Genomic DNA, 14,225 nt, shown 5'->3' with positions numbered 1-14,225 from the left:
AGCCAGAATTCATTTGTGTCACTGTTTGATCCTAGACTCAATGAATGAGTTCTTTATTGTGCATCTTTGAGGTCCTGGGTGACAAAGGGAGATAGAAGAAATATTTTCTTAGAGATCAGAAGACCTATAAAATCCTATACTGTCTTACTTGTGTGAATACCCAGATACTGGCTATAGAATAATGGGACCTTGGAAAAAGTATTTGAATTGATGGTCTTGAAGGACTGTCAAGATTAAAGCATAGGAGAGGAAAGAGTGAATGAGGTCTGCAGGCAATGAACCAGTCAGTTTTACAAGGTTTTGTTGGTTTCTTTTATTTTTGTTTTTCATAATATTTTCTTTTCCCACATTGCATGTAAAATCAATTTTTAATGTTCATTTTAAATGAACTTTGAGATCCAAGTTTTCTCTCTCCCTCCCCGAGATGGTAAACAATGTTCATTTACAAGGGTTTCTGAAAAGGGGATAAAATTTTTAAATTGGGATCCTAAAACTGGTGCTAATAAACCTCTTTTCTTTAGGAAAGGATCCTGGAAACTTAATTACCACCTACTATTCAAGAGAATTTTATGGGAAATGAAAGATTATATATATATATATATATATATATATATATATATATATATATATATATATACACACACACACACAAACATACACACATACAAAAACAAACACACACACACACACACACACACACACACACAGAATGTCGATCTTCCAAAACCCAGCCTTGTGCACTAAATGCAGGAATGCAAAGTAAAAGATAATCCATGCTTTCGAGAAGCTCACAATCTAATGGGAGAGACAATCTGCAAATAAACATGTTCAAACAAGATCTATAGGGGCGGCTAGGTGGCGTAGTGGATAAAGCACCGGCCTTGGAGTCAGGAGTACCTGATTTCAAATCCAGCCTCAGACACTTAATAATTACCTGACTATGTGGCTTTGGGCAAGCCACTTAACCCCATTTGCCTTGCAAAAACCTAAAAACCAAAAACAATAACAAACAAGATCTATACAAGACAAAAAGAAAATAATAGAGGGAAGACATTAGAATTAAGAGCAATTCCTGCAGGTGAAATTTTAGTTGGGAGTTCAGAGAAGGGAGAAATTTGCTCAAGGCCATCCAGAAGGAAAAGTAGAGACAATATTAGAGGTCAGGTCCTAAGATGCTAAATCTATCACTACCTGTCTCATTACAGGCTCAACAGTGAGCCCTTCTATGAGCTGATAGAACATAAATTCTATACATTCAAGCCCACCATGACAACCTATACACTCAGCAAGCCCCCAAGCTCCAACCCCTTATCCTCCTGCGGCTAATTGGCTTTGTTCCTTCAGGCAGAGAACCCCTCCACTTTCACAGAAGAGGACCTTCTACAGGGGCTTGTCCTCCCCTACTTAGATCCAGGGGATTCTTGCAGATTGATGAAGGGCACTACAATTAGACCTGGGCTGGAAACTTTGAAGGTTTTCATCTCTAGTTAAAGAATTAGCTACAAGTATATGAAAGTTTCAAATCTACAGACCCAGAATCAGTCAGATCTAAAGGAAGGTTTAGCCTGGACTCTACAATTGGCTAGCTGGGCTCTGTAACTAATTAGATGTGACCTTGTCCAAGCTGCTGAACCTTTTTCTATGTGTTTTCTCCTGTCAGAGGAAGGTAAGCATTCTTGCCCTACTTCACAGGTCTGTTCTAATGAGAAAATGACACACTGAAAATAGAGAAAAGCTCTTCAGAGTGTCTGTGGAAGAACTACACAAGCATACCATAAGTGCCAACCTGCTGTGCCCATCTATCAAAGCATATAAAGAAGTGTGTCAATGTCTGAGTGAGATTATTAGGGGGTATCATGAAAAGAGCTCTGATTGGATTCAGGAGACCTATGATTAGCACTCCAGTCACTGAACCTCTCAGGCTCAATTACCTTCTTTGAAAAATGGGAGCATTAATCTTTGAATTACCTTCCTGATAGGATTGTGGTAAAACTTTAAGTCATAAACAAGCCATATAAAACAGATTTATTCCCCCTCCCTATGCACTATACTCTTGATTTCCCATCATGTAGTTGGTCATCATACATGTGTTAAGGGGGCAAGATGACATAGTATTATACTGCCTGGTAGGCCCAAGAGGTAGCTTTAGTAACAAGGCTCTCCTGCTGATATCGGCACCTCCCCTCTGATCACAATGTTCATTGCTTTAGAAGATACCTGGCCATGCCTGGGAAGCTCTCTGAAATGGAACCTAGAGATCAGGGTTCTATGTTTGGGTCCAAAGATCCATTTCCATGGTAAGGTCTAAATGAGGAAAAGGAGGCTACTGCAGTATCACAGAAACCAAGTAGTTCTGGGGCATCCAATGCGTGGTATTCATCTTCCCTCCCTCTCCCTCCCCACATTCTACTCCAGTGTGACAGGAATCTTGTCAAGAGTATATGGGGGGGCAGCTAGGTGGTGTAGTGGATAAAGCACCAGCCCTGGAGTCAGGAGTACCTGGGTTCAAATCCGGCCTCAGGCACTTAATAATGACCTAGCTGTGTGGCCTTGGGCAAGCCACTTAACCTCATTTGCCTTGCAAAAACCTAAAAAAAAAAATTTAAAAAGTATATTGAGGAAGGGTATTGGGGAAAATACCTTATCCTATGAAACTATTCCAGAAACACCAAACTTATTTCCAATTGAAGTTACAAAATTTTTGGTATGCTCTTTTAGTGAAGAAAAAAGATCATCCCTATTTTATTTCCTATGTGCACATGCATGGTAAATTTCAGATTTTATTTTCTCTCATAATGAAAAAGGAGCATGAGATTGTCTACAGAAAAGATAAAAGTGTGAGTCCTGAAAAAGATGTGGTAACACATGTTCTAGAGCTTTGAATTTTATAATGTGTAAATTTTATTTTCACTTCTATTGTCAGAAACATGGGTTTAGTTGTCTATACAATGACTGAAGAGCAAGCAAAATCCTAAGAGCAGCAAAACCAGGAAACCAAATTCTTCAAAGAAAATCAATTTTAGAAATTAAATAATTGTTTAAAAAAATTACCCAGGGGCGGCTAGGTGGTGCAGTGGATAGAGCACTGGCCCTGGAGTCAGATGTACCCAAGTTCAAATCTGGCCTTAGACACTTAATAACTATCTAGCAGTGTGGCCTTGGGCAAGCCACTTAACCCCATTACCTTGCAAAAGCCTAAAAGAAAAAAATTACCCAAACCTGAGAAATAGTTATTAACTTGGACACAACAGTGCCAACAATTTCCATTGTATTTACCTTGAGCTTTACAACTATTAAAAAGTATCTTTTTATGTACTCTTTTGGTGTATGGTGTGTTCAAGAAAGACTAGTAACTCTGGTGTAAGGGCTGCCCAACCCTCTTCAGGGATGTTTTCCACCTTCAATGTCCACCTGAGCCACCTTAATTCTCACCTATGGCTCCAAGAAGTTGCAGCATGCACAGCAGCCACATCTCAGTAAATCATTTCCACAGACGGGCTAAATCAGGTTGAGGATGGACCAAGGGAGTCTCAAACTCATTGGTTAGTTGGGGAGAGTGTCTACCCTAAGCATGTGAAGTCTTCCACTGGTGGAATGGGCAGATGAGAACACTTTGTTCCAGTGGCCATGAAGGCAGCTGAAGCAGGAGCTGTGGAGCACTTAGAGCTTGGTTAAACATTGAAGACACCAAGGTCATCCCCAACCTCTAGAGCCATCACGTTGTCTTGACTGTCTCGAGACTGGATCATGATGACTTTGGAAGAGTGAGTCAATGGCTTCATGAAATTCTGTCTCACTTAAATTCAATCTACACACACACACACACATCAAAAGACATCACCAGGGGTGGCTAGGTGGCGTAGTGGATAAAGCACTGGCCTTGGAGTCAGGAGTACCTGGGTTCAAATCCAGTCTCAGACAATAATTACCTAGCTGTGTGGCATTGGACAAGCCACTTAACCCCATTTGCCTTGCAAAAATCTAAAAAAACAAAAACAAAAGACATCACCAGCATCACTTTAGCATTCCTATCTCAAAGTCCTGTGTGACAGGCAAGTGATGAAACAGCGGGTGAGGACGTACTGGGAGCTGTAGTCACAAACTTGCCACAAGCAGCCCAAGCCATAGGGTCATTTCCACTGCAAGTAGCAGTGAGATTCAGCAGCCCCCTGGGTGACTGAGTGGCCCTTTTAAGGAATGCACAACTCACCTCATGATGTGAGGAAGAGAGGCTAGAAAAGGTGACCTAAAAACTGTCTGCTTACCCACCTTGGCCTGATTAACACAGCAGGTGGGGAATCCACAACACAGTTGACTCACCAAAAAAATCTACAAAAACTTCTTCCGAGAACATTCCACTTACTATCAGTGCATGGAATGTAAGCACTCATAGATAACACAAGATCCAATAGACCTGAGAGATGAACAGCTTTTGTTGCAAAAGAACTCAGCAGGTATCATGTCCAAATAGCAGCCCTAGGTGAAACAAGGCTGGCAAATGTAGGCCAACTTACTGAAGTTGAAGCTGGATTATTCGTTTTTTCTGGAGTGAAGGGGAGCACCATGAAGCTGGGATAGGTTTTGCAGTCAAAACTGATCTGGGGTGGCTAGGTGGCCCAGTGCATAGAGCACCCACCCAGGAGTCAGGAGTACCTGAGTTCAAATCCGGCCTCAAACACTTAATAATTACCTAGCCGTGTGGCCTTGGGCAAGCCACTTAACCCCATTGTCTTGCAAAAACAGAGACCAAAAAAATCCCCCCAAAAAACCCTAATCTGGTCATCAAGCTTGGTTACCTACCAAAAGGTGACAATGACACCAGGAACATGCCACCATCATCAGTACCTATGCTCTCACCATGATTAACCCTGATAAAGTCAAAGAAAAATTTTGTGAAGACCTAGAGACCCTTATCATCAATACCAAAAGAGGGCAGGGTTATAATTCTGGGTGACTTTAATGCTAGAATAGGCTCAGATTATCAGACATGGTAGGAAGTCTTTGGGAGAAATGGAGTTGGAAAGAGCAACAGCAATAGCCACCTTCTATTGAAGACTTGGGCATCTCATGACCTTCTCATCACAAACACTGTCTTCCATTTACCTAAGCACAATAAAACTTCCCAGATACACCCTTGCAGCAAACACTGACATCTAATAGACTGTGTGATTGCAAGGAGAAGAGACAGACAGGATATGAGAACAACAAAGGTAATGTGTGGTGCAGACTGCTGGACTGATCACAGACTCATCCTCTCTAAGCTAAATATTCATATACAATCCAAGCAGCAGCCCCAAGGCAGAATTACTACTAAAGGGGCAGCTAGGTGGTACAAGAGTGCTGGCCCTGGAGTCAGTAGTACCTGAATTCAAATCCAGCCTCAGACACTTAATAATTACCTAGATGTGTGGCCTTGGGCAAGCCACTTAACCCCATTTGCCTTGCAAAAATCTTAAAAAAAAAAAAGACTACTAAAAAACTTAACATTAACAGAGTAGAATGTTTCTCTGAGCAGGAATAATTTGTTGCTAACTTGGAGGGAAAACTGAGCAAACATAATAACAGAGGAACAGAAAGAGTGGGCAGTTTTCAAATATCTAGTGTACATCACTACATTTGTTCAGCTGGGTCAGAACATTTGCAAATATCAAGATTAGTTTGATGAAAATGATGGGGAAATTACAGAAGTTGCTAAATGAAAAACAAGAACTCCAGTTTACCAATAGAATAGTATATCCATTTCTAAGAAGGCAGTATTTAATTCCATTAAAAATAAAAGTACAAGTCTGAAGCTTAGAGAGATACAGGACTCTTGGCTCCATAAGGTGAAATTTGGGTGAAATTCAGTTTTATGCAGAGAGTAATAATCCAAAGTGCTTTTATGATGCCCTGAAAGTTATTTATGGGCCAAAGACCCAAGATGCATCTCAACAACCCAGTTGCTGATGGATCCATATGGATTAATAATAGGGACCGATCCTAGAGACATGGGCTAAACACTTTCATAGTGTTCTTCACAGACTGTCAATCAATCAGAAGCCACTGACCATGTACCTCAAATTGAAGTCAATCAGTCCTTAACTGAAGTTTCAACTGAAGTTTTGAATGCCATTAGACTCAAGTAGCAGAGCATCTAGTTCTGATTCTATTCCAATTGAGATCTACAAGGTGGGAGGTCCATTACTCATCCAAAAGTTGGCTAAAATTTTCTAGGTTATATGGCATGAAGAGGTTGTCCCCCAAGAATTCAAGGATGCCTCCATTGTCCATCTCTATAAAGGTAAAGATTGTCCTGTGACAATCACAGGGTTGTTTCTCTTTTAGTCACTGCTGCTAAGATTATTGTCAGAGTCTTTCTCAATAAACTGCTCCTTCACCTAGAAGGTGAGAACCTGTGTGGCTTCAGAAGGGATCAAGGAACACTGCCCAACAACTCCAGGAAAAATGCCAGGAACAGATAGAGGTCTGTATACAATGTTTGTAGATCTAACCAAGGCCTTTGATACAGTCAGTCATGAGATCTTATGGGAAATTATGTCAAAATTTGGTTGCCCGAAGTTCATCAGTATCATACATCAGTTTCATGCTTGCCCGGGATTCTGGATAGTGGATGATGTTCTCCAGATTTCTGTCACCAGTGGAGTGAAACAAGAATATGTCCCTGCTCCCATGCTTTTTAGCATGTTAACAGATGCCTTTGCTGAAGATGAACATGGAATCAAGGTTAGCTACCAAAAGGATGACCAAAGTGGAGGAAATGTTGGTGCATGATCTTGTTTGCAGATGATTATGCACTCAATGCAGCCTCTGAAGCTGAGATGAAACAAAGTGTGGCTCAAATTCTCTGCTGCTCCTGTTAATTTTGACCTAATAATTAACACCAAAAAAACCACAGATGCTTAATCAGCCAGCATGACAGCATCCATATGTGGAACCATCAATTACAGCAAATGGAGAACTTTTGAATACTATGGACAAGTTCACTTCCCTTGGCAGTGTCCTTTCCAGGGAGATACACATCGACAATGAGGCTCACATAGGCATTGCCAGAGCTAGCTCATATTTGGGAGACTCCAAAAGAAAATGAGGGAGAGAAGAGGCATTAGACTAACTACCAAACTGAAGATCTACAGAGCTCTCATTACTATATAGCTGTGAAACCTGGACAGTTTACCAGTACCATGTCAGGAAATTGAATTGATTCCATTTAAATTGTCTGGAGATTACCTGGCAGAAGATACCAGACACTAAGGTCCTTTCTCAAGCAAAACTGCCAAGCACTCCAACATTACAGAGAGTGTAACTACGATGGTCTGGACACAATATTAGAATGCCAGAAGTGTGTTTGCCGAAAAGACTATTTTATGAAGAACTCACACAGGACAAGGGCAAGGGTTTACAAGGAAGTAAGAAGAAGCAATACTGGGATACCCTTAAGGTCTCAAGAATCTTATAATTGATTGTACAGCACAGGAGACAATGGTACAGAACCCCCCAGCATGGCATGCCCTCATCAGGGAGGGTGCCAAGCTCTATGAAGGCAGAATTGAAGCAGCACAGAGGAAATGTGACATACGTAAGTTTATAATACCCACCCTGAGTGTTCACATGAATTATTTCTGCCTGATCTGTGGTAGAGCATACCAAACTCATATTAGTCTGATTAGCCACAGTCAGGCACACAGTGATTTGTCTCAAACATAGTGATGTCATTTTGGTCTTTTTGGTTTGTTTTCGTTTTTTTCTGGTCCACATCACTCTGCATGCGTGTGCATGCATGCGCACGCACGTGTGTGTGTGTGTGTGTGTTTTCTTTTTTTTTGTGCTTTGCTTTTAAGCACAGATTTAAATTTTAGAGGCCATCAAGTCCAACCATATCATTTTGTAGATAAGGAAACAAATATTGGTTAAGTGAAATGGATAGGAAGATACACCTCAGAAGAGTCTGAGGCAGGGTTTGAATCCAGGTCTTTCTGATTCTAGATCCAGTACTCTAATATGTAACACAATTAGTCTGGCCATTCCCCACTGATTGTTTCCATGGTTTTGCTAATGCATGGTTATTATGGGAATTTGCTTTGCTTGAGTATGCTTGTAATTTGGAAAATTATAGTAAGACTTACATGGATGAACTGAGGCAATGTGAAGAAAGCAGAATCAGGAAAACAGAGACAAAGACAAGAATAATCTAAGTAAAACCAGCTGAATTCAGATTAAATGAAATAATAAATCTTGACTCCACAGAACAAATGAAACATTTCTCTCTTCTGGGTAAAGAGAGAAGAGACTACTGATTGGACAGCTATGTAGTTTTTAACTTTTTCTTGGCTTGGGAGCAGCTAGGTGGAATAGTGAATAAAGCATTGGCCCTGGCATCAGGAGAACCTGAGTTCAAATCCAACCCCAGACACTCAATAACTGCCTAACTGTGTGACCTTGGGCAATTCACTCAACCCCATTTCCTTAAATAAATAAAATTCTAAAAAGCTTTTTCTTGGATACAAGAAAGGATATTAAGGAGAAAGGAGGTTTAGAATACTATCAAGATATTGCTATGGTACATAAAAGAACATCAATATAACTTTTTTAAAAACTTGTAAAAATAAAGCTTAGCTCCTCTTCTTTGGACTACTAGAGTATAGAAAAGAACAAATATCCTCAGTATTATTCTTAATAATTTAAATAAACCACCAACCAAATTCAAGAACTTCAAATATGAAATACCAAAGGATTTCAGAATAGCAAAATGCACTTCTTCATCCTATTAGTTCTCCAAACTCAGATGATAGAAATACCATTAAGAAATTTCTCTAGCTGTTTAGTTCTCTAAATCTATTAATAAGTCCTTCCGTTACAGTTATACAGATAAAATATCAAGCATCTTTTGTTTTAGAAAAAAAAATCTTAAATTAGTTCCTTCTCCAATTCACAAGGTTAATAAGAATCAAACACTCTTCAATACCTCTCATGAAAGAAAGCAAGACTTCTTCAATAGGAGTTAGAAAGCATTATTAAACATGGCAAACACCAAACTTCAAAGAAAAAATTGAAACTGACTATATCATAACAGGAAATGACTGGTTACCAATGTGGAGGTATAGACCATCAAATTATTAGAACAAAGATAAAAATCAACCTAATTTAGAAAAATAAAGAGAAGAGGAAAATGGTATGTGCAACTAAATTAGTAACAACCTGACCTACATAAACAATGAAAATGAAAAAAGAAATGGACATTGACTTTAATCAATTCATATGAAATTTTAACCAATTTAAAGCAATCACTACAGCATAGTAGCAGAGAGTCTAGAATCCACCTCAGCCAAGATATTCTCTTTACCAGGGAATGATGTCCAAAGGAAACAACACAATAGCAAATCACTTGCAAAATTTTTGCAAAAGATCCTGAGGGTGTGAGCATTATCACTTCAAAAAGTAAAAGGAAGTGGTAAAGGGAAACCTTATCACATGAGCTTCATAATCAGATCAATGTGATGAAAGAGACAGCAGGATTTGAGGTCAGAAAATTTGGTTTTTGAATGCTAGCTTTGCTATTTAGAAATACTGTGACTTTAGGCAAGTAAGTGAAGTCTTTTAGGAACTTGGTTTCCTCATTTATAAAATAAGAAGACTGGTCTAGATAGCTCAGTTGTGGTCCATAGAGATTTTTCATGATGTCCATGAGGCTAAGAAAAAGCACTTTCAAAATAATAATACTAAGATGTTATTTGCCTATTAAAATACTCCTTTCCTTTTCCAGTTATATCCCTGTGTAGTCAGGTTTTCTTCAACAAAACAACCTGTAACAACAGAATGAGTAAGCAGATATAAGGGGTAATTTGTGGGTAGGATGGATAAATCGGCAGTCCTAAAGTAAAGAGGACCTTTTTTCAAATCTGATCTCAAACACTCATTGGCTGTGTGACCCTGGACAAGATATGTAAGTTCAATTGCCTCCTTGCAATCCCCCTAAAAAGCAGAAATAATAATTTAACTCCCTCCTATTAAGCCAGGCATTAAAGAAAATGGCAAAAATATGTAGTACAACATCACACTTCTCATTAAATTTTTCTTTTATTGCTTTAGAAAGTGTAGTTTTTTCCCCACACAAAAAATATTAATATAAAAAAATTAATACAAAATGGGTTTATTATTTTTTAACAAATAGTTCAAAACTTTGTTGGGGTTCTAATAGTTAATATTGATAGCTATAAACCACATAATTAAAAGCACTTTTAGATTCTCAACAATTTTTAAGATTGTAAAGGAGTTCCTAATCCAAAGAGTTTGAGAATTTAACTCTGAGCTTAAAATATGTGAACCTATGAAAGATTGAACAGTCCTCCTCATGATTGGCTGGATCTACTTTCATGTTTCTTCTATTTCTTAGACTAGGTCCAAAGGTTCCCAACCTTTACAGCCTGAGGATTCCCACGTCCACTGCACAATTAGTGTCCAGTGATTCATGGAGGCTAAATTTTGGCTTCATTACTCAAATCTTTAAACTAAATAAATAAGACAGTAAGTAAATTTATCTTACAATTTTCAACCCAATCAATGTTCAAGTTTGCAAGCTCCCCATAATAGAACTTCCTGGTTCCATTGATTAGAGGAAAGCATTAGAGGAAAGTATTTGAGCTAGAAAAACATTTGAACAAAGGATTGATCCATCAACAAGTATTTATTAAGTGGCTATTCAGTGACAGAAATTGTGGATATAAATATAAAGGAAAAAGTCCCTGCCCTTGAGTGCCAACACATCAAACAGAGGCAGAAATGAGGTCCCTGAGTCAGAGCTCAGGGACATGAATGGAGTTCTAGGGAGGTAAACTATCATAACATTTCTAGCAGAGATAATAATGATTTACTACATCCTGAATATGAGGCTAAAAAACAAGGAGAAGAATGTAGGTCATTTGGATGGAGGCAGAAGAGAGAAGATTCTCCTGCTGGCTGGGCCTTACTGAATGGCTAGATGGAAAGCACTAAATCAGTTCTTGATGCTTTGTTTGCTAGCTGCTCTGATTCAAATCAACAACTTAAAATAACTAACATTTATCATTCATCAGATGTTTCCCAATGGAGTTACCTGAGTCAGATTTGGGGTAGAATGCAAAGCAAAGGCTCACCAGCTTCAGAGCCAGTAGCTATGCTTCCTATCCAATTTATTTTAAGGCCAGTTTTGTTTCCACTGTTTGTCCTCTTCCACTCTGGACTCCTCAGACCTTCCTGGAACTGCTTAAAACAGAGCAGTTCTCCCCACCCCACAGGAATACTTCTATCAAGCCCTAAGAATGGTGTTCCCTTGAATTTCCAATGGGATTTTTCCTTTGGGCTGGGAGAGTTTATTCTGTTGCCTTTACTCCCAGAGTTAGTTGTAAGAGTTAGAAGGTATGACATAAGGAGTACAAGTAGCATTTACAAAATCAGAAGTACCTACACCCACCTGAACTGTCCTCCCCTCTTTACTGCCTAGTTTATTTTTTCTTTTCTTTTTTTTTAAGGTTTTTGAAAGGCATTGGGGTTAAGTGACTTGCCCAAGGCCACACAGCTAGGTAATTATTAAGTGTTTGAGGCCGGATTTGAACTCAGGTACTCCTGACTCCAGGGCCAATGCTCTATCCACTGCACCACCTAGCTGCCCCAGGCCTAGCTTTTTTAACAATTATCATTCCCTTGATTTAGACAAAGAGGTAACCTATTTAAAGTTTACTCCAACCTTTTTCCATTCACAATTAGATGAAATATTACTACAGGCCAGAGGGATGTGGTAAAGAATTGGCTGAATAAGGGGGTCATATTGCTCCCTCTTTTTCTGAGTCACAACTAAGTCACGACAAGCATTTCAGTCTCAGTCACAAACTTGGGCTTATTTCTAAAAAAAAAAAATAGAAAGAGTATAAAATATATACACCTATACATATATATATATACATATTATACACAACAATGTTGTTTCTTGCCTTACTATCTTCCCCTACCTGTCCAGAATTAGGTTGCCCCAGGGCCAGCAATTGATTAGCTTGACAGATACTTTATCACAGAAGTTTGTTGCTATTAGTAAAGACTCCAAATGCTATGAAACTGAGTGCTAACTAAAGTATGATTTTCTCACTTTATTCATTTTTCTTACTTTTAAAAAAAGTGCTAATATGGAAATGTTTTACATGTCACAGGTCTAATTGATATTATTGCTTACCTTCTCATTGGGTGTGGAAGGGGGTTGGAGGGAAAGAATTTGGAACTCAAAATTTTTAAAAAATGTTAACTGAAATGAAAAAGTAAACTAAAAATGGAATATGTTATCATGTGAACTGATTAAAAAAACAGCTATCAGAATGACAATTGCAGAGATACTTTCACTGATGTATCATCTTAAGTCTTTTGTTCACTTAGATTGTAGTATCAGATATACTTTAGCCACACCTCTAAAATGTGGTCTAAGATACATCTAGGTGGACATTAAAAGGAACACCATGGTGGAGATCATTCTGGGGACTATGATGGAGGGCTGTTGCTGGTCTAGAAGAATCAGTCCATACTCTCTTCTGGTTTTGCAGTTATCAGCTCATCTTCTTGGCCTCTAAGTCTTTCTCCTATAAGGAAAAAGAAAGTTCAGAAGGAATGTAAAATGGGGGCCTTTAAGGATGGTCTATTAAATAATATTTTAGTTTCAAAGAGATGGGCTCTGAGAGCAGAAGGGCAGAGAGTGTATTCTATATTTCGGGTTTAAAGGTTATATGCCACACCACCAGTGTTTTGAGAAACTGAATGGGGAAAATGTTCAAATGGAATCAAATTATTCTGGGTTTGACTCTGGTCACTCAGTCTTGTTACTTAGTACAAGTGGCTTAATCTTTATGGGCTTCAAAATATGAATCTGGACACACTCTAAGGTCCTTAACCTCTAAAGCTATGATTCTCATCAGTGACAGCTCCAGAATGGTTCTTGACACTGTCACAGTATAGACCTTAAGAGCCCAAGACATTCCCCTCTAGAATTCTTCTTGGGCCTGGTGGAAAGTTAGTGCCTCTTAAAATTGCTTCTGACACTCCCTCTGCTTGGGATCTATGCCAGAGGTCAACAAGCTTACGGATTAGCTCAGCAATGGCTCTTTGCGTCCTCTTTTCCAGTTTTTCCAATTTCTTGGCCACATCTCTCTTTAAGTCCCTAGAAATGAGAAAAAAAAAGAATAGAGATAGATTACTTTCACACAGGAACGTATTCCCTTCAAAGGAGAGTTAAGGTCTGTAAATTCTGAAATTGGTTGCTCACAGAGCTGGAGTAGAGATAATTTTCATCTATGACAGTGACTTAGTGACCTCCAGTCAAACCAAAGGCAAAATGATAAATTAGCTTAACTCATTGAAAGGCAATATCTATTAAACTTCTACTCTGCATAAAAGGAAATAAATGAGAATATATCCAGGATTTCAAAGAACTTATATTCATAATCTATCAAAGGAGATGATCATATAAAAATAACTATATTACAATCCAGAATAGAAGACATAGGAAAAGTACATACTAAGTTCTTTAAGAGATGTAAGAAAAGACTATTTAAATTATTTTAAACTTGAATCAAACCACAAAAGATGGAGGATATTTCAATAGACCAGTTCCATGAGAAGGCATTTTCAAGCAGGAGAGAACGTGAACAGGCATCCAAAGGCAGGAAAAAACAGTGCTAAAGGTAGGATTTAAATGTAGATTTTCTTGAGGAGGAGGAGAATAATAACAGCTAACATTTTACAAAGGACTTTAGCTTGGACTAGACTTGGGAAATTTCACAATGCTTAAAATGACCATTATATCTCCTTGAAACAAAGATCTATGTTCCTAACACCAACATTCTCACATGGATGCTCTAATACAGTGTGGGGAAACCTTTTTTCTGCCAAGGGTCATCTGGATATTTGTAACATCATTTGCAAGCCATACAAAACTACAATAAAATACAACTTAAAAATTAGTCTTACTATATTTGGTTAAACATCTAATTAATTCATGCTTTAAAAGTTCCTAGAGAGAGAATAGAATAAATGAGAGTGGGGAGGAACAGAGTGGAGTAATAGCATCTGTGGGAAAAATATTGAAGCAACTTCTCTGGTAGACTTATGATAAAGAAAGCAACTCACCCCAAAGACACAGCCATTGGAATCTGAGCACAGACTGAAGTACATTTTCTCTCTCTCCCTCTCACTATTCTTGAAGTTTCTCATCT

At 38.6% G+C, this 14,225-nt stretch overlaps 1 protein-coding gene across 2 annotated transcripts in view; it reads right to left on the bottom strand.

Annotated features, from left to right (window-relative positions):
- Nucleotides 1-665: 665 nt before the first annotated feature.
- Nucleotides 666-14,225, bottom strand: part of CCDC12 (coiled-coil domain containing 12) — a 182,951-nt gene continuing 169,391 nt past the window's right edge. Inside the window, exons 6-7 of one of the 2 annotated variants that reach the window (XM_074197754.1) lie at nucleotides 13,095-13,171; nucleotides 666-12,596 (exon numbers count right to left, since the gene is read on the bottom strand). In XM_074197754.1, coding sequence (XP_074053855.1) covers nucleotides 12,532-12,596; nucleotides 13,095-13,171 — 142 coding nt within the window. In that variant the 3' untranslated portion in view covers nucleotides 666-12,531. The remainder of the gene's footprint in view (nucleotides 12,597-13,094; nucleotides 13,172-14,225) is intronic. The other variant, XM_074197753.1, reaches the window with a different exon arrangement.

This window comes from Macrotis lagotis, chromosome 8 (genome assembly GCF_037893015.1).
Source record: "Macrotis lagotis isolate mMagLag1 chromosome 8, bilby.v1.9.chrom.fasta, whole genome shotgun sequence".
Classification (NCBI taxonomy): Eukaryota; Metazoa; Chordata; class Mammalia; order Peramelemorphia; family Peramelidae; genus Macrotis; species Macrotis lagotis.
Note: the sequence above shows the minus strand (reverse complement) of the source record. Positions and strands in the feature narration are given on the sequence as shown.